The 25,497-nt window shown below is 42.5% G+C and overlaps 1 protein-coding gene across 1 annotated transcript in view; it reads left to right on the top strand.

Annotated features, from left to right (window-relative positions):
- Positions 1-20,239, top strand: part of MEIOB (meiosis specific with OB-fold) — a 30,394-nt gene extending 10,155 nt beyond the window's left edge. Inside the window, exons 7-14 of the mRNA XM_078610951.1 lie at positions 2,302-2,402; positions 3,278-3,330; positions 6,365-6,460; positions 8,685-8,786; positions 8,941-9,100; positions 10,635-10,824; positions 14,765-14,851; positions 17,505-20,239. Of these exons, the coding sequence (XP_078467077.1) occupies positions 2,302-2,402; positions 3,278-3,330; positions 6,365-6,460; positions 8,685-8,786; positions 8,941-9,100; positions 10,635-10,824; positions 14,765-14,851; positions 17,505-17,600 (885 nt within the window). The 3' untranslated portion in view covers positions 17,601-20,239. The remainder of the gene's footprint in view (positions 1-2,301; positions 2,403-3,277; positions 3,331-6,364; positions 6,461-8,684; positions 8,787-8,940; positions 9,101-10,634; positions 10,825-14,764; positions 14,852-17,504) is intronic.
- The last annotated feature ends 5,258 nt before the right edge of the window (positions 20,240-25,497 follow it).

Genomic DNA, 25,497 nt, shown 5'->3' with positions numbered 1-25,497 from the left:
ACAGATTCAGGGAATACCAGAGAGGTTATGCCAATGATTGTGTGTTTGTATCCTTGATTTAACCAGGAAATGAAATAATGTAAACCCATTTAAACATTGCCTCTTTTTGCAAGGGTGACCTGGGTTTTTGCTGATCACACAAAACCAGTCGCTGAACATTTCATATTCACAGGGCACAGCCTCAGTGGTATGATGCTACATAGTCTGTTGTCCAGCTTTTACGATTGATTTGCAAACAGGCAAATACAACACGTTTTTGAGGCTCGAATTAATAATTATCCTGCCCTTAATGCAAGGCTTGACCTCCGATAACGATCTGAAAGCAAACTCTGGACCAGTTTCAACATTCAGTGTCCATCAGCAATCAGGCTTGCTTAAATTTATGCTGGCGAATTGCCCGTTGTTTATGGGCATGGACCATTTCTGTAAGAAATAGGTCCTAGTTTGACGCAAAATTACGTAATACGTAACACAAAATAATAATTAAGTATCGTCAATGTTAATAACGATAAACAAAAGCTTCCTTCCCATATAGTTACTGGGTTCACAGGCAAACACATGTAGGTTTAGTGAAAATACCCTAGTCCATATGTGTATTTTACATACATGCTGCTGGTCATATATATAGGCGTGTATAGTTTGATGGATTATGTATTGCTCACACATTTGGCGTAATAACAACAATTAAAAACACAGCAGTTAGCATTTCACATAGCCTCATTCAAACGTACAAAAACCCAGGACACTGTGCAAACCTTTTGATATTCAAATGCTTATGTAATTTCACATTGCCATTTATTACAGCGGGTTGAATCTATCACATTTGGCTAACTGTTAAATGTCCACACAATGAGAACACTCATTATACTTCAGTTGGGCAATCTGCATATTGAATTCTGCGATGCATTCAAATACATATATGACATTGAAGACTCATTGCACCTAAGTGAGTCCATAATCTGACACCACCCATGTTTACCTACCAAGACTAATTAAGACTCAATCAAATCGTTAGCACAGATATTTTTGCCATTCTTCTAATTCAAGGCTATTAGCATGGTGGTATGTTTTACTGACGATTGTAGTCTGCAATAGGAGGCAATGTTACTACGCGGTTTTAGCCAATTATATAATTTCCGAGTAAAAATTGGCAAGCCTCAGAATTGCCTGAAGAAGGGCAATCCAACCAAAAGTCGAGATTTTTCTTTAAGTGACCATGTAACAACAACAAAACCCGTAAAATTAATCATTTAATGAATTTCTTATTCGCGCCATTTTTAAAGTGCAAGGTTATTACGTATGTGCCATGCTTCACAGACATAACCTGCAGTAGTTTCACAGTCGGGGATGATGTTGCTATGTGCGATACCAACTGAATAATTTTCAGGTAAATTGGACCTTGACACCAGCATACAATGTCTATTGTTTTCAAAAGATGTCAGGATTAATAAGGTCAACTGTGAAGTAGACGGCATGTATCTTACCTGTGAATACACCTGCAGTGTAAGCCAAGGAAGCCTGCCAGATTTGAACCGTGAACCTACTGTATGCAACAAGAAGCGAAAGCACTCCCTGGGCCTTGTCACTGCCAGATATATTAAATTATCCTTTTGGCGTCATCTGGTCCAACACCATGTGAGACTAGGCTCTAAGAAAAGCTGTCTCGGGTGTGGACCAATCAATTTCAAGGACAGTGCATTCATTATCAGAGTTGTGTTTTTTGTTTGCATTCCGACCGCAGGTATTGTGTGTGGTCAATGCAAACATGACTCATTGTAAAAAAGCTGTCAGTTTTGTTGACAGATAAAAGGGTAAAAAAACAATTATCAGATCCTGTTATTTTTATGTTATTCTCTTTTCAGGTACCAATTATGTTACCATTTATTTACTCTAAACATATGTATCCATTGCACGTACCATGAAAGATGTTTTTTGTTCAATATCGAATACGACATGTACCCTGGTAATCATTGGTAAAATTTTACCACACTTACACATCATGGCGTATGGATGCACATAGTGACGTGCGCTAGATATCTTCAAACAGTCAGACAACGTTGATGACAGTCTGGAGGTCAGTAGTAGCATTGCTCTCACAACATATCAGAAACACTGAGACATGCATTCAAGCCATAGATTATAATAGCACAATCTGGAGAGACAAGCGGGCTGAAATTGTTGGCTTACAGAAAAAAAAACCTCAGGCAAGGTCCACTGAAATGCATTTGTCACGTGTGCCACCATTCGTTCTAAGTGCATTGTTATCGACAGTTTTTTTTACATACGTTCTCATGTCACCAGGTTTCAGAGCCAAAATCTTTCGTAACCAAGGACAACAGGCCGGGACAGAACTGTGATGTGATCCTCTTTGATGAAACTGTCAACTCGTTTCATTTTGTGCTGTAAGTTTTATAGATTTAGAGTGCAAAACAATACAATAAAAGTCAAACTCTCCTACACTGTGCAAAACTATCCCCCATGTAAACAATGTATGCCACACTTGCCCTTCTCTGTAAAGAACATTACCCATCTACCGTGTCGGCGTTTAATCTGCACATTTGAAGCCTAAAAACTTTCAGTGCTATAGGTAATAGGTGCAGCCCTGCAATTGCTTACTCATGTCATTGCTAGCAGAAGGGCCTACACTACAGGGAGCTCTAGAGAGCCTATATAGAGGGTATTTTGGTCTACCCTTCCATGCTGGCAAAGCATCTTGGAAGAAGAGGCGTGCTGGCCACACTTTTACCCTACCACATGCGACCGGCCAATCGAATAACAGTGCAGCTTGCAGTGCTCTCGTAGCTTTTAAATAATGCAAAGGGCTCTTATTAGTTTCCACTCATTTACAATTGCAAAGATGTCAGGCAGAGCATGTATCATTTTGTCATCAGCCACAGCGGGATTTGCAATGTGTTTGTCAATGTGTACTTTTAACCCGGTAACGGTTTGTGGATCGCGTCGATTTGTTAAACTCTATAATCCCCTAGGCTGTGAGGTATTGGGAGGATGGGAGTACAGAAACTAGGTTTGCGAACCCACCTGCATGGAATTTTAGTACTACATCCTCTCACGTGTGGATTTGCTATCGATTTTTAGCCCACTTAAAAAAAAACACCCCTTAAAGAATTGACAGAGCATTTTACTTAGCCATCTCACTTAGGGATGCTCTTGAAGAGAGTCTTCAGACTGAGCGTTTCATTGATAAAATACATTGTTTATTATCATGCCATTGTTATACTCATTTCTATTGATGAAACATGTTATGATGTTATTTTAGCTGGAATAAAGAAGCTATCCAGCTTGCACAGACGTGGGAACCTCGGAAAACAGGTTTGTTTAACTATTCTATTGTGATTTAAAGCTTTCGTGACTGCAGGGATTCATATTCTTGGTTCTTTCGGTAAAGTCACGTAGAAGGGAGACAATAAAATAATAAAAATATAAAACTAAATTCTCACGACGTTTCGACTGCAACACAAGCAATCATCATCAGGTGTGAAAAACACGGCAAGAAAATTTGAAAAAAGTGGCGGTTTTATATTTTTATTATTTTCTTGTTTCCCTTCTACGTGACTTTCCCGAAAGAACCAAGAATATTCTATTGTGATTCAAAATATGTTTTATGCATAGACGAAGCAATACATTGTTCGTCCACCATTTTCCGAATAAGTATTACATTTGTGCATTTGGCATCGTGTCACGAGATAAAGAAATTTCCTTTCATGAATCATCCAGAGCAGTGCAGAGAACAGCCTGCAGAAGGAGATATCACCAAACTATATATGAGATTCCATCAAATTACCTCTTTTATCCACACTATGGCAGATGCAGGTCTAGAAGCATCCCAAGGTGGGGCAGTTCTAAAATTACAAGCTTTCTTAAATAGGACCCGACATTAATAATATTTTTTTAAATATTAAACATGATGTCTGGTAAATATCAATAAAATACGAATATTCGAGGTCTCACTGGGATGGGAGCTTAGTCCCTCCTTTTGGTCCGTCAATTCACTAGGAACACGACAAAGAAACGTTAGGTGGCAGTGAAACCAATTTTTTTTAACTCTTAGAACTTGAATTTTGTCAGATTTGTTGAATTTTTTTTGTATGTGTAGTCAGTCATTGCTGACTCTGTTGAGACCCTTAACTTGCTGCAATTGAAACCCTGGTTGAATAACAGGCACCAGAAACCTGACTTAAACCAGAATCCCAGCAATGCCAGTTCACTGCTTTGAACCCTCAGCCACCAGGCCACTTCGATACAGTTATACTCTTGCAATATTTTATATGTTACTGTTATAGCCAGCATTATTTGCTGTAGCTGTGTAATCCAAGTCTCACTGCCTTCACATAAAACCCACATATAGCTGTTGACAGCTGAAATGGCAGTGCAAACAGAAATTAATGTGCATTCTAGTTGTGGTGAATGTAAGTGCAACCTCAGCATCTGTCACAACTTGCACCTATTAAGTGACAGCCTATTGTGCTGTCACTTGGTTTTTTGGTACATTACGCGGATAAAAAAAAGTCTAGAAATCCATTTGAACGTGAAATGTTTTTCTTAAAAGGCTTAACATCAAAGAATGTTTGCTTCGTTTGTTCAATGTTCCTCAGTGTGGTGAGTAATTATTCGAGGTTTTTTTGTTGCGATGTATTTCCTGCATTCACTGCACATAGGTTAAAGCTACAAAGGATCCCACTTGAAAAAATGCTGTCCCAGTATTCCAAAACTTTTGGGAAAATCGGGATTTTTATCACAGTAAAACATTTTCTGGCCTCAGGCTCTAATATTAGCAAAGGGCAGAGCTGCGTGAGTTATGGATGTGGTTGACAGAAGAGTGGGAAGGGTGTATTAGCTGTAGGCAGGGCCTACCGTCAGAAAGAGCAAGGCCACGAACTGTTTGTGCAGGACTGGAGATTGAATAGTCATAGCTATGTACAATTGAGCGGGGCTGACAATGGGCTCACTATGTGTCCTGGTTGAGCCTTTCAGAATATTTGGTAGCTATAATGTATATTCAGTCAGTTAGCACATTGCTTAAAGAGGACAGCTTGTAATAAGAAGGTTGTGAATTTAAGTCCTAGTCAGGGGTTGACTCAACCTTTCATCTCTTTGGTGCTGATAAAATGACGACCAGTTTGTGGGACATCAACAGCGATCGTCTTAAGGATAGCCTTTCCCCCACCATGTCAGTCCACTGGGGGTTATTTGAGCCACAACTTGTGGGTAATGGGGGCTATATGACCATATTTCACTACGCTGGCTAGCACAAGTTCGTAATGGCAGTGAACACAGCTGCCGGAGCTTAATACAGTACAACAATGTATTTTTACGCACTGGCCTCCGCTGACAACATATCCCTGTGGGCATAGCACCCACCATAGAAATGTGGAATTGCCATCACTGACTCAGGGTTGTAACAATAAGATGACAACTGCTCCGTGCATCTTTGAGGTAAACCAACCACTTTGACTCTTCTGACCTATGTAGGCTGCATAGCATAGTGAACAGCGGGCTTGCTACGAGGACATTTAGTATTCTGTCAGAGTATAACACTGGTTACATGGCCACAGTTTCCTAGTACTGTAATGGGCAAGGGGAATTGTTACCATCGGGTTCTGTTTGCTGTAAGATGGTTGATCTTGAAGCCCTGTGACATCATTCACAAGGGTAGGTCGTTGTGTGCCGCTGGCATAGTTCCATGAGTAAATGTCACAATTTTCTGCAATTCAGTTGTAGAAATTATGATTAATGACATTTATTTCCTTGTGCAGCTACCGCTATATGTTCCTTGAAAAGCAGATGTTTGGCAAAATTAACATCTCGCCAAAACAGACAAAATACATCAAGTCAAGTTAAAGTGATGCCTTATTTAAATGAGCATTGAGGTGGTGCTCACCTTCTGTTTACAGCCCTGAGCCAGATGTGGAAATAATATATTACTATGGCAAGTCTATCCTCAGGACAACCCCTACTTCCCCACGAAGTAGTACTTATTGTATCGACCCCAAAAGGACGATGGGCTGAGTCAACCTTCAAACAGTATTTGAACTTGCAAACCTTCTGATTGCGAGCCGCTCGTTCTACCGCTGAGCCACCTGCTATTACGTCTCACTCTTCTTGGTGACGGAGGCACTGATATGCTTTTATACAAACACATTTGACAACTTGTAAATTGGGCCCTTTGTTTCTTATCTCGCTGTTACTAGGCTTTTAAATAGAGGACACACAATTGAATATGCATTACATTACCAACCTGATTCAAATGTTCCCTATTGGAATAAAAACATAAAAATGAAGAACATGGCAATGCTAATTTGTTATATGTAACATTTACGAGACATTTCATTGCATTTTTGTCCAGTGATATTTGCGGCTGACGTGAAGGTCAATTTTGACAAATATCGTCAGTCCATGGTTGCCACAGCAATCTCCAAGACCATCATCACTACCAATCCAAGTAAGAGCAAAGGCACGCGATGAACGATGGAGCTTGTTATCAAACTGACAAAATGCTGGGAAACACCTCTGTCCATCTGACTGGACAACAGACAGGCGTATATAAGCACAGTTCATATATGAAAGCAAATGCAGTCAACTTCGTTATCCGGGCTAATGGGGTCAGTGGGGTGGAGGAGTGGCCCAGATTAAACAAATTCACGGATAATGAAAAACATAAATTGGCTATACACACACATGTATTGCTTACCCACATAGAATGGAGTTGAAGATGCAGAATGCATAATCTGTTTTTATTTTCTGTTAAATTGTTTTACTTGCCAATATTCACAGTCACGTGTGCACTAAGTTAATGTCCCTCCACGAGTGAGGAGCAGCTAATAATGAACCCAGCGTGCTCTTAAGGACATTTCATTAAAAAAAATTCACAAGTGTGATTAATCAGCCGATGGATTATAATATAGAGTTAACTGTACAGTCCATTCTGTTGTACTCTACTGAATGTGAATTGAGGCTTTGATATTCACAGAGAGCCCTTGCCAATAATGCCACAACCAACGGACTGTTACACACTTTTATAAAAAAAAATATTGAATGTAATTACAGCAATTAAACAGGCTCCTTCACCGCGTATTTATTTCGTTATTTATTATATAAAAATACCATCGCGTGTGTTTAAAACACTTCATGCAGTCTGCACGTGTATGCCACATGGCCTGATTGTTTGAATTTTCCTGACATTTCTGTGCAAAATGAGGCTGGCTTTGTGCATGTGTCTAACACCAAATGTAACTTTCAAATGCTATAGAAGCAGAAACGTCATTGCATGTTACACCACAGAATTGGAGAGGGACATGCCAGTGGTGTTGAACATTTGCCCTTTTCATGTATTTACGAATGTGAAATTTCCACGTGGCAAAAAAAAACACCACATGGATTTGCTTCTAAATTGACACTTGTGGTCACTGATCAAAAACGAGATCATAACATTTGTAAACCTGCCAGTTACATGAGGATATAAAGTTTCATAATTTGCATTGGAGTTTCAGCCATTTTGTTTTGTTCCAGCCCACCCTTACTCATAGCATATGTACATACATAGTCATTTTGTCAATCCAATGGCCATAATTCACCACACTGATCAGTGCTCGTTGATGAAGGTGGCTAGCATAGCCATTGAGGCATAGCACAGTACAACAATGCATTTTGATGCCCTTCCCCCTGCTGACAGAGTATCCCCACAGACGTCGACAACACTGATTTTATTAGAGTACCAAACCAAGCTCAACCTGCTTAGCTTCCATGTAACTTTGTCATTGGCTGGTCATAGTAGTTTATATTTTGCACACTAGATGGTGTCTTCAACAACAAAACATGACAGTAATTCGAGCATTCTTAACATGCCAACATGAGATTATTCAAATCAAGATGAGATTATTATTGAGACTTTGTTCTAGACCTGCATGCCTTTTCTTTCTGGCTGTTGAATCTGTGAGAGATAGTGCTTGAATTTCACTTGCCATGTTTGACTCGAAACAGTATTAACAATAATAACGTGCAGCCCTTTGCCAACCCACTGCTGGCTAAAAGGCTTTCCTCACTGTGTCGGCCATGGGGACTGTATGACCATAATTCACGATGCTGGTCAAGTGCGGTTTAGTGAATCGTGGAGGACAAATGACTTACCACTAATGTTGTACGTGACCCGGAGTCAAACTCACCGGGTTTTAAGTGCAGTATTATATTTGAACCAATACGGCAACACGAAATACAGTTATATAAATCAGTTTCACGCAACCATTTTTTTTTATATCAAATATTTCATTTAAGAAAATAAACTGCTTCCTTGAAGCGGGTTCTAATATGCAACTGTTTCGTAAATTAAAAACAATGTTATCTCATGTGTATTCTTTTCAAATTGCTTGAAATCATACAAGTTTGTATTCATTCATACCAAACCAGAATGATGACAGCCAAGAAAAATAATGCATGTGAAAACACGTCTACCGAGGGGATAGAGTAATGAAGTGTGCAGGTGCTGGGTAGATTATTACATCAAAGGATCGTGAGAGGTGGTAGCAGCTTGGAGAGGCCTTCATCCAGCAGTGAATCGACCACAGCTGATGATGAAAACAAGGATACCTCAGAGTGCACCATGTGTACATGCTGCCGACACTACTAATGAACGTGTAGAGTAATCATCTCAAATTCCTCCTCTGTCTCAGATACCCAGGAGGCGCAGCTTCTCTTTACTTATGCAAATGACTACTTTGCAGCAGGAAATTTTGAGGAAGACATTTCTCCGGAAGGCCTCAAAACACTTGACTGTGAGTACTGCTCGCGTGAAGTGTAATTCGCGAGCATGACAGCCCATCAGCAACACCACCCCCTAATTTTATTTTTTTCCCCCGGATTTGAATTGCGGTAAAATATTGGCGTGTCTGCTCCCTTGCAATTTTTGTCATTAATTATCCCTCTCAGTGAACACCATAAAGGACATCTATACCATTGAGCAGATGAAGGAAAAGCAGGTGTCTCTCCAAGCGTCAGAATCGCCCATGCCTGTCTGCGGCATCGGGTGCATGTACATCTCCATGCTCAATGTCGACGACAGTGCCAGCAAAGTCATGAGCGTACGATGGTAATTATTAAGCCTCCCCTGTGCAAAGCCGCACGCCCACTGGTTCAAAGGATTCATTAGTCTCGATTCGTGACTCGGAGTTGAGATTTAATGCTGTTAGACATGTACCGATTCACCCCACGCCCCGCTACGACTCAATGAACTGTTACGACTCGGGACCACAATTGCGTTCAATAAGCAGATGGGTGTTGTGTTTTGTTTGCCCTTGCCGTGTATGTGGTGGAGTCTAGTGTGGCGATAGGGCAGGGGATGAGGAACCTTTTTGATAACACTCCCAACATGACAACACCAGGTCAAACATGAGCCTGAGAACATCAGACACTATTGCACAGTTTGGGTGCACTGTGTTACTCCATCCACAACCAAAGCTCAGATCTGGCACCCTTATATTTAAACATGTTTAGCCCTTTCAAAAATAGTCTACATGAGCGGCCCTTTAAACATTTTGACTCCTGTACAGTACGGGGTAAATAATATTTTCCTTACCGAGGGCCGAATATGACTTTCACATTTCTTTAGCAGGCAACCACACTTAGCATCAGCCAAGAAAACGGGAAAAATAATGAAGGTTCACCTTCACCTTACGAATGCCATGGCTATATATGGGCAGGGAGACACTATTGGATGCATTCACGTCTTAAGGAAATGGCCAACACTCATAGCCTTGGCGATTTGGAGACATTAGCACATTGTCGATAAAAACGTAAAATAAAGGAACTTTTTACCAACACATGAATCTAACCCCTTCAATTTGACCTATTGGTATTGTGGATACATCTAATCTAATATAAAGGTTCTGCTGAATGCATACACTGATATTTAGGCATCTTTTTTCCAGTGGCCCTGAGCTGGTGGTGTAAATTTCACATTGCTACGGTGGGATCAGTGACCCTCTACAACAATGAATGTAGACTCCTCACAAAGTGATACTATTCATTTTGATCACGGAGAGATTGTAAGCCGAGTTGACCCCCATCCGGAATTTGAACTCACGCGCGGCTGCCTGTCAGTCGAGCGTACTCATCGCAGCATCAAATTGGACATTTGTCCCGTGCCCAGGACCCCAAAGAGGCCTATGAAAAACATATAGGACAATTTTTTAAATTAAGAAAAATAGGACAGTTTATTCAGTCCTTCCCTCATTGTCTCGTGCTCATGCTGAACCAACTCCTTCCCCAAACTAGCTCTTGCGTCCCAGGGGCAAAGATACCTAAATCCAGCCCTGCCATATCTCTGCGGCCATAAAAGATATGCAATGCAATACAATTTGGATTTATACAGCACATAAATACAAATGTGTTTCGTAACGAAACACCTCTGCCAAAACACCCAGAGCCCAATTGATAGTTTGTCATATTTCCATATTTTGCCTGTTTTTTTTTTAAACAAAACTATAGCAGCTGCTAAATTTCCAATACTGGTACGATTGTTAATTTATTGTGCGATGAGGCCAGTTAATCCGTGAGAGTGATGAGCGTTATTAATGTTTCAATGTACCTTTTCTTTTCGGCGGGGTGGCGGGTTTTGCGTGCAGTTCTTTGTGCAAGTGCTCGGTAGATCCCGACAGTCAGATGTGCGCAAACGACAACTGCGACGCCACTCTGCTCAACAACACAGCCACCGTGAGGAAGTTTGAGATGCCGATGGAGATTGCCGACTGCACCGGAAGCCTCAACAACTGCTGGGTCACAGGGGCCGTGGCCGAAAAGATGCTGGGCTGCACGGTAAGAGCAATGCATCAGCCCCACCCTTTTGTATTAGTCGGGCAGAAGGCAATATTAATTATTAATTCAGTACCTTCATCCGTTATCTAGAGACTGTGGTAGCCTCTTAATTTAGTGCGTACTTACCTCCTATGACATGAGGTTCAGACACATGGTCGATAGCAAAAAAAACACGGAACAATGACTGAAGAGTCTAAGAAAGAGCATGGAGATATGTCTGCTTGAAAATAGTATTGAGAGACAGAAAGAGGGAGACGTGGATTATAGAACACACGCAGGTCTGTGACATGCAAACTTAAGAAAAGTAAGCAGCCTTGCGCAAGATGCATTGCTAGAAGAGATTGTGGCTAATGTATCGAGAATAATGACGCAGTGGCGACCAAGTAATGTAACGAGGTTCCGTCCACCGGCAGAGATGGAGCAATATCAGGTGACGTGGATTATTACATCACAGAATCATGAGAGATGTTGATGGCTTTTGGAGGCCTTTATGGATTGATCATAGCCGATGATTGTGGTACCCACTTGCAGAGTGCACTTTCTCCAGTCACTTCTTCACTGCCCCTATTGCTTCAGCCAGACATATGTCACACCAGTCCACTTTTTCACACAATCTAACCTTGCCTTTTCCTGGATGACATCGACCCCGTTTGTCTCTGGTCACACTTTCACTCATAATTTCCGTTGTCAACCGCCAGTGAAACTTTGATCTGCCGCATTTTCCCAAGTCTCAACCCATATTCACTCTGACGACACTCCCTAACAGCTCTGTCTACTTTAAGGTGTACTATATTTCTGTTTAAGAATGTAAAGTTACGTGTTTTCTCCCTGAGTCATGTCACCGATAAATTGTATCAAAATGAAATGAGCACACAATATGCCTCCTTCCCATATCTGTCCTTTCACGTGAAAAGTAAAGGTGTTTTATACATCCCATCTGCAATATGCCTATAAACGTTTGGCAATTCACCAGCATTGGTTCAAGAAAGTCTGTCTCTGCTGATGAAACACTGAATGTCAAACTAGTACAGCGTTTGCTTGTGTTGAAGCTAGGATGCTGGAATTATGCACTCCCACAAGTCCATGTGGCTGATAGGATGTCTAAAATGTGCTGAGAAAATGTGATATCATATTTGGATTTGGCACCTTTACATCTCCTATGTACAAACGTGTGTAGGTTTGAAAACATTTGCATTGAGATTCCCTTCAAAGCCTCCATATGCGCATTTTCATCAACCCAAATTTGTAAGGGGAGAGACAAAATTCATAATTTTCGTTTTGGGATTTTTTGTTTTTTATCGTCTCGATTATATCTGTGCCAAAATTCTGATTTCTAGCCCATCAAATAGAACATCATTTATGTGCAACAGCCATTCACCTGCTCGCAAATGTACCAGCTATGGACATTCAACAAAATTAATTGCTGATACTGGTGCACAAGCGCAATAAAAGAAGCTCAACACGTTCGTGAATAAACACTGGGGCCTTAAACTGGAGAAAGAAATGCATAAAAGGCGACGTTTTGGGCCTTTTCATAACACCCTTCTTCATGTTGTCTGAAAAAGGGCCATTGCCTGAAACATTTGCTACGATGTATTTATATATCCATTTTAAGGCCGCAGTGTTTTGATGAACGTGTTGAGTTTTAGCCACGTATGTTAGATGCATTCTCGCTTTGTGGCAAACCTTTTTTGAAATATGTTTTAATCCTTGGGATTCATTACCATGCATTGCCGTTTTGGATATACAGATTAGGACGATAAAACACAATTTACTATGGACGTAACGATTCATTGATTTGGCAATGAATATCGATTTTTGTTTGCTCAAGATTTACACATCAACTCGTGCATGTGAGAATAATTTATTTCTGAATTTCAATTCGTATGCTGCATAGCGGATACGATTTGCTCATCCAAACCCTTCAGCTACTATAGATTATGCATGCACCACGATGGGAATTATATAATTGTTTCATGAATTGAATTGTGATCGCGAAGCATGATAATTAATCAATCTGTGAAAGAGATGGATCATTACATCCCTATTATTTATCAAATGGTGGTAGGGTGGAGTTGTTCAGAATTAAATAGTGCACTTCACTATCAAGTCAACGACATGATTTCTATTCTGCACCACAGCTAACATCAGCAGTGACAAGTGACATTACCCCTTCTTGTTTCTTTCGGTAAAGTCACGTAGAAGGGAAGTAATAAAATAATAAAAATAAAACATAATAAAATTATTCTCACGACGTTTCAGCCACAACGCAAGCAGCCGTCCTCAGGTGAAAACCAGGTCCGTCATTCAGACTCTGTCGCCTCGACGGACCTGGTTTTCACCTGAGGACGGCTGCTTGCGTTGTGGCCGAAACGTCGTGAGAATAATTTTAGTATGTTTTATTTTTATTATTTTATTACTTCCCTTCTACGTGACTTTACCGAAAGAACCAAGAAGATGAATCCCTGCAGTCACGAAAGCTTTAAATCAAAATTTAAGTGACATTACCACTGTTCTTGGTCTCTCCCCTCTTTCACCGACCCGCATTGAATAGTGTGGTGAAGTATGGTAACAAAAAAAAACCATGACTAACCGTGGGGAAGCTTTCATTCATCAGTGGGTTATCTGGTGATCGTCTGGTGTTAAATTGTAAATTCACATTCCAGCACTATCCCTCGCTGCGGTGGTAATTCAAATTAGAAAAAAATGTGCGTGGGCCAGAAAAAATGGTGACGGATTTTTTCCGCCTGAGGACGACCCGCTTGTGTTGCGATCGAAACGTCGTGATATATTATTTTTGGTGACTTTACCGAAAGAACCAAAGAATATGTTATTATAACCATCGATGGCTCATTGCTCCAATTCTAGGAATATATACAGTGTGCCTCAGGTTGTCCAGTCTCAGGTGATAACACATGCAGGTGAATTAATTGATAAATGGAGCGCAGAGGCAGCATGTGGCGATGTTAATGCACCAGTGCTGAGTCTCCCAGCAGACCAGTTCTCATGGGAGGTTGCTTGGACTGCATCTGCCCATCTGCTGGAGAAAGCGCTGAGGATGAAATCACTGCAGTCACGTTCCAGTTAATAAATTCAGGCGTCATGCATAGCCTGAGACGAGCAAAAACGTGAGGTGGATTTGGCATCTTTCACAAACTTTGTGCCACGATTAGGTGGCAAAGGTGAAACCCTGCAATTGAATGCTCACGCCACAGTTGAGGGGAGGTCTTGCTATCGTATACAGCCGTTTTGGCCAGATTGCCATTGACAAAGATATACTTAGCTCTATGGGCTTTACCCATCGTGAACTAAGTGACTGTTTGGCTAGCTAGAGGTAGGTGGCTAGAGGGTATTTTGACCCACTCTTCCACGCTGGTCAGACATCCTGCACCACCACGTGCGACTTGCTGGTCGGCTAACTGTGGTGTATCAATTTATGATGCTGGTTGGATTGAGGTGGGGGGAAATTTGATAAACGTGCCCGCTTATGAAAGAAACAAGTCCAATGAGCTAACAGTGACACGCTACGGCATCATCCTATTTTATCAATATTGAACTTGATTCTTGAAAACATGTAGATATATGTCCCTTTTGTCAATCCACTGCTGAATGAGGACCTTCCAAGGCTGTGCGGGTCGTGAAGGTTATTTGACCGTACGTCACTCTGCTAGTCAGTGAGACTTGATGAATGAGATGAGTGAAGATGTTTGAGCAAACGATTAATTTTGCTGCACTGTGCCCTGCTAACAACGCAACCATTACAGTGGCCTAAAACAATAGTTTTGTGCGTGGTGATCACCCATTCAAGCACTATCCAGCCTAAAATCCGCTTAGCTTTCGAGGTCTAATGAGATCAGGCAACATGGCCTTTGAAAGCATGTTTTTCATGTAAAGTGTATATTGCTTTTGTGATAACAACATAATGGCACTTTCTTTGCAGGTGGATGAATTTTCCCAAATGACTGATGTTCAGAAGACAGAGCTGAAATGGAGGGTGCTGTTGGAGCGATGCAAGATCTACTTCAAGGTAAAGGGATGATACTATTTTCACAGACGTACACAACACAGTAACATTACTGCACAGGATTTTGCAGCTGTGCTATACAGTTATGCGTTTTCGTGTCATGTTGTTTGGTACGGGGTCTGACGTTTCGTTCCAAGTGCTGGTAGCTTCTTCGGTTGAATTCAGTTACTAACGATTCTACCAACACGCAGAGCTAAATGACAAACAACGTGCCAAACAACAGATGGTAGGGCCTGCCAAAAACACATCAGAGAGCCAAATCTGCAGTCATATATTTTAAACTGGTCGAAGGCTGTGTCTGCATTATTTTGGATTTTGTGTCATATTCTCCTAAAAAGTAACTGAGAAGATGAGTTACTGACTATCTGATGTCATATTTGGATTCGGCACACGTGACATCCTCCAAATGCAAAACCTTTGTGGGCTTAGGTTAAAAAACAAACCAAAACGTCCAAAGATATTGCCCCACCCACAAATTTCATGACCCAAATAGAAAATTGTCTCTTCAGATTTTTCTTCTGAATGTGAAAAAAACACACCACATCATAAAGAGCGACTTCAGTACAAAGGTAGTTAAGGCTGCAGAGATGAGACAATGATTGGTAAATTTGGCATCGTGTCGAGGGAAGAATGCCTATCGGAGCCCCCATGCATGTAAATGTATATTTTACATACGATATTCAGATATATTAAATCACTTATTGTTACATTCATGATTTGATGCACATAATGTCAAATAATTCACTGTGCCTCATTCATATCTTGGGTGGTGTTTTTCCAACAACCACTGGAATTGGTTATTAATATTACGTTTTCACTGATAAAACACCTTGACTCTCAATTTTATGGTGGTAATATTTTTCAATTTGACACTGTTATTAAGAGTACTCAACTCGCAATGGAAAGGTTGCAAATCCTGATCAGCAGTCAACTCGGCCCAGCTTCCCTCCGTGATTGAAAAAACAATTATTTTCACTTCGTGGGAAGTCAACCGCTGATGGTTGTCTGACGTTTTTTGGGGTTATGCCGCGTATTGTTTCGGCGTTATGTCCGATAATTAACTCGTTTAGCTGCACGTGCCGGGAGCTTCTCCAGGACTCGGAAGGAGCTCCACAGCACGTATAGCGAAACGTCGGACATCATACCAAAACAACGTGTGGTACAACGACAAACACACATTGGAGAGCCATATAACACAACCACGAAAACCTAGGGAGCAGTATGAATAGTGAGTGTCCTATGGACAGATTGGCTCCCATTATAGAATTATGGAGTTTCTGTCCTTGGCTCAAGGTCATCAACAGAGATGGTTCCTGCCCCACGCTCGTTTGAAGAGGTAGACACACACTTTTTATTTGAAATGTGTGTTCATAAATGGGAAAACCAGATTCTCAGTAATTCTAGTGTTTAACGATAAACATAGCACCGTACTGTTAAGACAACCACTTGGCTATGGCCAATGTTACTTTTAGGCCACTGAAATTTTTATTTTGTAAGTCAAAGTGACACAGAGCGTTGGCTTCTTAGCATTATTAAAAGTAAATAAACTGTAATTCAAGCGTGGATAACAGGATTGCGCCAAAACTAAAGTGGCTCAATATATAGCCATGGGCGTAATGTACCCCCTTCAAATCGTAATTCGTTATGCTTTTTTAGAACCACTGATGTCGAAATGTGACATTTTAAATTGGAAATTGTCATCATGATCTGAGATCATACTCCATCAATTCAAACGCCTGTCATTGTTTTGGATGTATTTACTCGTACATTTCAGTCATGATCCCATATACCAATACAGCTGTTGAACGCATGCATTATTTTACCACGCATACTGTGTGTGTGTAGTAGTGGCGTATTGGCATAGTGGTTAGCACACTACACTACGAACTTAGTGACCCGAGTTCGATTCCCAGCCACTGTCTACATCAGTGGCAAATATGTGAACTAGGTCTGGGGCTTCCCAAGGTTGATTCAGCCTTAAGTGAGTGCCTGGAGCAGTGTGTACACATCAGCACTGGAAAGGCACCACCACCCCTTTGTGCGTGGTCATTGCACTGGCCCCAGCAGCCTGTGTAGGCTATATAGGAGAGCTTTGCTTTTGTGGAGCGGTGGTATAGTGGTTAGCACAATATATCATGATACCAGTGGCCTGAGTTATATTCCCAGCATCAGCGGAAAGTGGTTTCTGAACGTGTCCCGTACAGTCGTCTAAACCTTAAATGTGTACTTGATGTGTCACATCTATAACGTAGGGACACAAGGTATCTGGCATTGGGCTGGCCACACCACCCCTTCAAAATTCCATGCTGACCTTAATACGTGTTCATCAAATAATACTTTCTCCTCCAGTCTATAAGTCTAGACAGAGAGTCTTTGTCTCTTGTGCGTTTGATGTCTTTTTAGCTTCACGGTGTACGGCATAACGTCGCATATCCGGTATGAGGTCAGATGTATAAACATCCCTAGAAAATGTGTTACTGTGCAATAAAAAATAAAGTGTGGACTGCTTCTCTGTGGGGGTGTGTACGTGATAGTTGTATATGTTGACATAGTATTCTACGTCTTAAGAGCAGAGGATATTAATACAATGTGTTTATTTTACAAAGACATGACAATAATCGTTTTTTGTTCATTTGCCCCTCTTTTTCCCTGGCAGATAGTTTACCGAAGCACTTCTCATAGTACCCGAGTGAATATTCTCTCGTGCGAATTAGCCAATCACAAGGAGGTGACTAAATTTGTCGTTCAATAAATGTCCACGTGGCTCACAGCCTGGCTTATGAATTATTAATGATAGATTTAACCGCGACAGCGAATGACAAGAATATGAATGTAAAAGTTTATAGTTTGGTTCTAAATTTAATCTTTAATTCAGACCGTGACTAATAATCCGTGCGAAAAAACTCGTGACGGGACACAGGAAGAAAGCTGCGTAATTGATTTTATTCTTAAAAGTTGGGGGTTGTTTTCATTTGAGTAATGTCCTTTTGCATTTTGAGTAAAGATAAAGGTGCAGCCCTGCAATGGCGTGCCAACACCACTCTTAGCAGAAGGGCTAATGGTAAAAGACTCTCTAGAGAGACCCGTTAGAGGGTATTTGGCCTACTTTTCCACTCTGGTCAGATATCTTGGAAGATCTGGAAGTACCCTCATTTTACTCCACCACACCTAGAACTGTGGTGTACCTATTTATTCTTGGTTCATAAAGGTGGGGGGGGGCGTATTGGATCAACTTGCCTATCATTTCAACTGCTACGCTGGGAGGTTGAACGGACCACCACTGTATTGATAACCATTGCAGTATATATATGAGTTTAAAAAATGCTGCCTGGATGGCTCTGTAACTGCAGAACTCAAATCATAATGAGATAGTCGCTAATTTAAGTCCCAGTTATAAATTGACTCAGCTCCCCCCCACCCCCGGGTAGATAAAAATAAGGACACATTTGTGGAAATCTAATACTGTTTGCCTTTCGACATTGATCTGGTCATTGAGCGGGAGACAGATACTTTGAAACGAAGCACTCTTTGATTTTGCTTCTTTGTATATTTGTATTTTGTGCGGAGTTTTCGAAAGGCATTGTGCTTTCTTTTATTAATCTGTTGAAGAAAGAAACATTCCTGGTAAAAGCATCTGAAAAAAAACCCCCATCTAAATAAATAACATGGAGTACAGTAGTCGGTTTTTGCCTCATGTTTGAGAATACATCTTGCAGTTTTCACGTTAATCGTTTGCCTTTAAATGTTCGCGTATTAATAATTATCATTTAAAAAATTATCCAGTTGATGTTTCCCTAGAGAGTGGAGCACTGTTTGGTACATATGTACCCATGTATTTAACAAGGTGGCAGATGCCAATGGTTGTCATCAAGAAATAAAAATAAACCAATAATACAAACGGTAATGCGATTAAGATGTGTGTGCCTGCACATTTACGGCTGAAACACAGTGTATTGTTGTGCTATAAATTCAGTAACATTACTCTGCAAAGCGTGAAGGTTAATTTTCAAAATATGTATCAGCTCACAATGCATAACATGTTTTTTTAAATGGAAAACGCAGCATTTGCCTCGAGAATTCCACGATGTTCACTCAGCCACATGGATGGTCTCCCATCAACCATCAATGGGAAAAATATTGTTTCTTATTGTAATTTATTTTTTCGCGCTGTTTAGGTTACCTAGGAATTCTTCCCCCAAGGTGCTGGCTGTATTCTTCTTCTTTATCCAAGTGTGTTAGAAGCCAGATATCAGCAGTTGCTGTCCTTGAAATTTGCACGCTTCAGATTGAAAGCGTCCTTCATGCTTTAGAGCAACTGTTCAATTCTTACGTACGCACGCCGCGTCTGAAATGGTCTCAGACTTTATATATTTTGGGGACATTTGTCCTAAAAACGTGTCAACGGTTAAACTAATTTCTTTAAGCAATTCACCTTTGTGAATGAATAGGTTAAGTGTGGAAATGTATATTTATTCTATACATCTGACAGATTGTGTGGTAATTTCAATGGTAACATTTCAACGCACAATTCAGGCATGTCTGAATTCAGTGGGAACAACGGTGGCGAGCGGACGCCACGGCGTGATGTTAACTACCTCGCCTGGTATACAGGAGTTCGTGGGTTCGATCCCGACCCTGACGCCTGCTGTATATTTGGAGTCTGCATGTTGTCTCCGTGGTCACAAGAATTTTCTTAGGGCCCTCCGGTGTTTCCCTCCACGTTTAGAAACTTGCGTTTAGAGTATTTGCCCGCTATAAATTCCCAAATAATAAGCCACTTAGTTGAGCTATCATTTGTGGCCAGTTGACTTCTGAAAAACAGCTACATAGCTCAGTGGGCCTTACCTGGTAAAATACAAAATAGTGTTTCCACTTGCACATCTGATCCGTGCTGGGGACCATGCCAAGCCAACGCAGAGCAGGGTCGTGGAAGCGTGGGTTGCTTTGCCATCGCACAAACCGTGCTGTGCCACTGACATCACACGCAATTCGTGACGTCGTGACGCGCGTAAATGTCGCGGTGATGGTCTTTTTGAGTCTTGGCCTGACGGACGTCAGACGCATTGTGCACGTCATTAACCCTGCCCCGAGCGTTGTGTTGGATCTGAACCCGATGGTCTTGCGAGATCAATGCAGCCTGTCTTAGTTCCGGCTTCCGGCTTGGCTCAGTAACATGAACAGTGGAAAAACACCCGTACCGTGATGACCACAGGCTGCCACAGCTCAGATGTGCCGGTGTCAAAGGGAATATAAGACATCAAACGATGCCGATGTCACAGTTTTGTGTCTTGCACTATAATTCTGTCGTGATAAAATTGCTTGTGAATATGTTTCTTGTAATTTGTATGAAATATCCGTTGACCTATGTTTAATAAAAGAGCCTAAATTGATTATTGTGACTTCTGATTGCGGTATGTCATTGGTTCCAAATGTGGAAAGATGATCGTAGTCACGTACAAGGGGCTGTAAAGAATACACATGCGCAACACAGCATCTCATTAAATAATAATGCCATGTACATATATTTATACAAGTCTTTATTTCTAAAACCTCAGCTAAAATTACAACTCACGAATACAAAGACATCTATTAAATATGTAATGCAATACAAATGTCAGGGCTGAACACGGTATTTAGAATTTGACTTCAAATGTTAATGTCAGAAAGAATAATTAACATTTTAAAACGTTCATATTGAGGAAAGTAAATGGATGTGCTCAGTTAAAATGACATGCCTTCAGTTTTAATTCCTGACCGGTTGCAGATAATACCATTACAGAATGCTGGTTGAAATTACAGGTGCCAAAAAAACCCTCTCCCATTGTTTAATGGTCAAACCCTGTACAATGCATGCGTCCGGAGTGATTACACGTTTTATGCAGTATAAATGGGCGCGCTCGCAGTTAGGAGTTGATCGGCAGGTAACGCGTGCTGTGGTAAAGGTAGAGTGTGCAGTGTCTACCACCTCTCCAAAAATCAGAATCAGAATATGTATTTAGACTTCAGTAATCCGATGAGCTGCAAAGCTCTTTGTCACATATCTCCAGTAGCCTGGGCCAGTTTGGAAGAGTCGATATCGGGGGGGGGGGGGGGCTTTCTAGAGCTCCCTCAAGCAGAGTGCATGAGCAAGAAAATTGCAGGGCTGCGCTTTTGCCTTTTTTTGTTTCCACATAAAATGTCAAGGCAATGCTGCACGCGGGTAACCCGCCGTTTTGGCTGACTCTCTGTACGCGGTATTGTAGCACATCTGCGATATTCTAGAATCAAGTTCACCTTGGTATGCAGCGAAAGGGAGAGGATAAGATTGCATTGAAAGTAGACGATTGGTATGCAGGGCCACTGCTGATGTTGGCAGCAGCAGCGGTGTTCGCACAGTTCATCTTAGCAGAACAATAAAAGTCTTCCCAGCGATTGGGCTGAGAGAGGACATTGTCATACCATTCCCCTGCCCCCCCCCCAGGGCTGTTGATGCCATATCTGTCAATGGCCGATGCTATACAGTCAGGTCAGCTCTTCAGACGGATTCACAGCAACCAACATCCGTCTGCCTGCCTCACACAGTAGGCAATCGGAAGAGCCGCACAGAGTGTGTGCCAGCCTTGTGTGAATTCGGCCTTCAAACAACGGTCAAAATCAGACCGCCAATGGGCATCGAAAGCGATTAGAATCCCAGGTGATAATTCGTGCAAAGCCACTTTTCCCGTCGAAGCTGGAAAGCCACTTCGAGGATGAAAAGCCATTTCCGAGGATGAACGCTCTATGAAGTATTAGTCCCGTGCATAATTGTAATTGCGAGAATTTAGCTGTAGAAATTGGCATAGTAGCCTCGCTGGCACGAGTCCTATTCCCCAGCCCCCCCCCGCCTCCTCTGTGTACACCCTTCGCCTGGGCATCTATGGGCCGCTGGTGCAGTTGCACCGCCTGCACTCCCACTAGCTACACAAACTGGCCTTTTGGCGTCATCTGGTCCAACACCAAGTGGAGACTAGGCTCTAAGAAAAGCCATCTCGGGTGTGGACCAATCAATTTCAAGGACAGTGCATATCATTATCAGAGTTGTCTCTTTTTGTTTGCATTTTTGACTGCTTGTGTTGTGGTTATTGCAAACATGATCCCTTGTATAAAGGTGTCAGTTTTGGTGCCAGATTAAAGGGTAACAACCTATTACTATGGCTGCAAAGCGGTCTTGCGATGAAGACGTTATGACAACGCTATGCGCTGCTATAGGGTACATCGGGTATAAAGATCCACTCACCGTATCGCCGTCAATAGCCCGTTGGGGCTGTTAGCGAGCACTTGCTAAGGTCGGAACGGCGCACTCGGTCACGTCTGACGACTCCGCAGTGCTGAAATGTTCACGTCGCACCCACTTAAGGCTGCTTCAACCTAGGGGTGGCCCAGAACCAGCTGAGATATGTTTCTACCCATAGTCGCCGTGAGCGGGGAATCAAACCCAGGTTTGCTGCATTCACTAACCGATACAAGCAAGCAAAAGGCAAATTTCCCCCGTGTAGCCTTAACAGACTGTAGAGGCAAGTGCTGTTAGAGAGTACCTTTGACGGCCGGAACGGGACATGAAGGGGTGGGGTGGCCAGCACCACGCCCGACCTCCTTTGTCTCCCTGGTGGCGATGTTTACACACCGCACCAGGTACTCATTTGAGGCTGAGTCGACCTAGGGAATCCAATTCGGGTCACCGGGTTCACAGCGCAGCGCGCTAACCACTGCACTAACGCTCCCCACATTAACCACTTCACCATCACTCCCATCACATACAATTGAGCACTCTATCTCACACACACACAAAAAGACAAAGATCCCCCGTATAACTGTAATAGCCTGTAGGGGCAAGTGCTGTTAGCGAGCACCTATGAAGGCCGGCACACGAGGGGGTGGGTGGTCAGCACCACGCACGGACCGCCTTTGTCTTCCTAGTGGCGATGTTTACACATCGCACTGGGTACTAATTTGAGGCTGAGTCGACCTAGGGGAGGCCCAGGACCGGTTCAGATAACCGTCACTGGTGTTGACCTTGAGCGGGAATCGAACCCGGGGCTGCCAGGTTCATAGTGCAGCACGCTAACCGCTGCACCACCACTCCCCACTCTCTCACGTACACACAGACACACAAATCACGCACTCCGATGTTGAAACTGCGAAGGCCCAGCTTGTTCCGAAACGGTGTCACGGAGAAAAAACGAGCGGCTCTCCGCCGTTGGGAGGGTGAAATATTTGCCATCAGCTCGTTAAGTAGAAGGCAGCGCCTAAAGTGCCTTCATTTTCTCCCGGCGTAAATGCCCCTTTGCATTTCGCCAATTGTAAAGAGTAACGCTGTCCGCTCAACTCTACCTTGACATTAATTGCTGACCTTATCCCCCTTCAGCCGCTGCATTTGGCCGAAAGGGAAAACGACAGAGGTGTTACATCCATGGCATTTTTTTTCCATGCCAGTTGCCCGAAAGGGACCCACTTAACCTTTTGCGTTTTGGGTTTGTCAACCCCTTCCGAGAGTTCTAACCGCGCACGAAATAAGCAACCACGACGCGTCGTTGTAGGAGAATGTTAATAACAGAATAAATATAAGCGGGGTTTTTTTTTTATACATCCCATCGGCAACCCGGTCTTCCTTTCTGGAGATTGCATCCTATCAGCGACTTTGGAGCAACACAATTATTACAACAACAACAAACTTTACACCGGTTTCGACATGTGGGTGTCTCATCAGCCACACACAGAGTCAGGCATCCTTGCCTGGGACAATGCTCGCGAACTGCCCGGCCGTAAAGAGGCAATATCGGCTTTCTGCAGAGTAATGAGTTCCAATTCTGCACGCAAAACGATACGAGAAACGACGCACAGTAATCGCTCAACGTCGCTTCACCAAATACATTTTCGGCATTCTTCCCATAATTGTTTCTCAACGTAGCATATAAAATGCTTTTTTTTACACATCCCATCAACCATGCAACCTTCTGGATGGAGCCGGGTGGGGGGGGTGGAGTATGAATGTCAAGTTATTAATGTCAAGTTAATATTTGAATGAAAAAAAAACCCGACGCAGTCAATCAGAAGTCAAATATAGCTGCGCCGTGTTGTCAAACGTGGATGGCCTCGGCTAATTACTCGACATATTGCACGGCTAATGTACAACCCCCCCCAATCACGCGCTCCCCGCGACAGCTTAATACAATTTACCTAATTAGCGCGTTGATTTTGGTGTTCGTTTAAGCGCGCGTTTTGATTGCAACACGCGTAGCGTTCCTCGCAACGGCGCTATATTTAAGAAATAAATAATTCCGCCCCCCTCTCTAAAAGCATACAGACCAATTCCGACCTTAATAATAATAGTTCAATTTGTAACGCGCGCAAATTTGCAGACGTAGTGGCCGCAACTCAGAGGCGCGGAGCCAAGCTCAGAGTCGCTCGAAAGCATGATTGTAGAGGTGAGTTTTTAAGTCTCTCTTGAAGGAGGCGATTGAGGTGATGCTGCGAATGTGCAGAGGGATATCGTTCCAGACTGTTGGGGCTGCCACCGAGAAACGGCGCATTGTCATGACCATCCTGGATCTTGGTATCAAGAGGAGGTCGTGAGTCGCGCTGCGCAGGCATCTGCCGTGTGCTGAGCTGCAAGTTGCCAATAATGGTCACCCCGTGCCCTTATACATCTCAACGTTCATCCTATAAAGTCCCATCACAAGGGAGAAACACAAACAAATAGACAGAAAATAGTTTGCGCCTATTGAAACGGTTGCACGCCGTATGGACCTGAAAACTCAATTTCCCTGTACAAGAATACGGGGTAAACCGTATGGGTTGACAGGTATGCTAAAGTCGCAATTTTTCTGTGAGATTAATAAAGACTCGGCTGTAATTTAACGCGCAGAGCTCGATTATTGCACGGCTACACACGACCGGAAAATGTTTTTTTGTCTTTTTTTTTGTAAACAATCTTGGCCACAAACAAAAGCACCCTCTGATAAGACTCGCAGATGTTGAACACGAGCCTTGATTAACCTGAGCACAACGCGCACGCACGCGCGCGCGCACCTGTGACTCGCGCACAATTGAAAATAAATAATAAAACATTACCTCATTACCCCTTGCTGCCACCATTGCCGCTTTTGTCTGTTACCCACTTCTCCTGCACCGTCTTTGTGGTGCGTGGTGTGGGTATAGACTGGGGAGGAGATTAAAGCCTGCAGGCCCGCGTGGTGTAATGAGTGCAGATGTTAATTATGCTTTAATGTAGCAGACATCTGAACCGGAATCCGTATTTGTTACTGGGGGGAATCCGATGAGTTCGGAAGCTCTTTGCACACGTGTCCAGTAGGGACACGGGGGCAGAACGTTACGACGACGGACAATTCAAACAACGCGATCGGAGTACACGCTTTATAGGAAAGTTAAATAAATCATAGTCTTGGTTCTTTCGGTAAAGTCACGTAGAAGGGAAATAACAAAATAATAAAAATAAAACATAATAAAATAATTCTCACGACGTTTCGGCCACAACGCCAGCAGGTGAAGAACAGGTCTGTCGGGAAGACAGCGTCTGAATGAAACAACCCCAGGCTTGGAGCGTATATTTAAGCTGGGTTGGTGGGGGAAGAGCGCCTTGACAAAATAATTTGCATATCAAGAGGAATTTA

Source organism: Lampetra planeri, chromosome 35 (assembly GCF_965212315.1).
Source record: "Lampetra planeri chromosome 35, kcLamPlan1.2.h2, whole genome shotgun sequence".
Lineage (NCBI taxonomy): Eukaryota > Metazoa > Chordata > Hyperoartia > Petromyzontiformes > Petromyzontidae > Lampetra > Lampetra planeri.
This window is presented reverse-complemented; position numbering and strand designations above follow the sequence as displayed.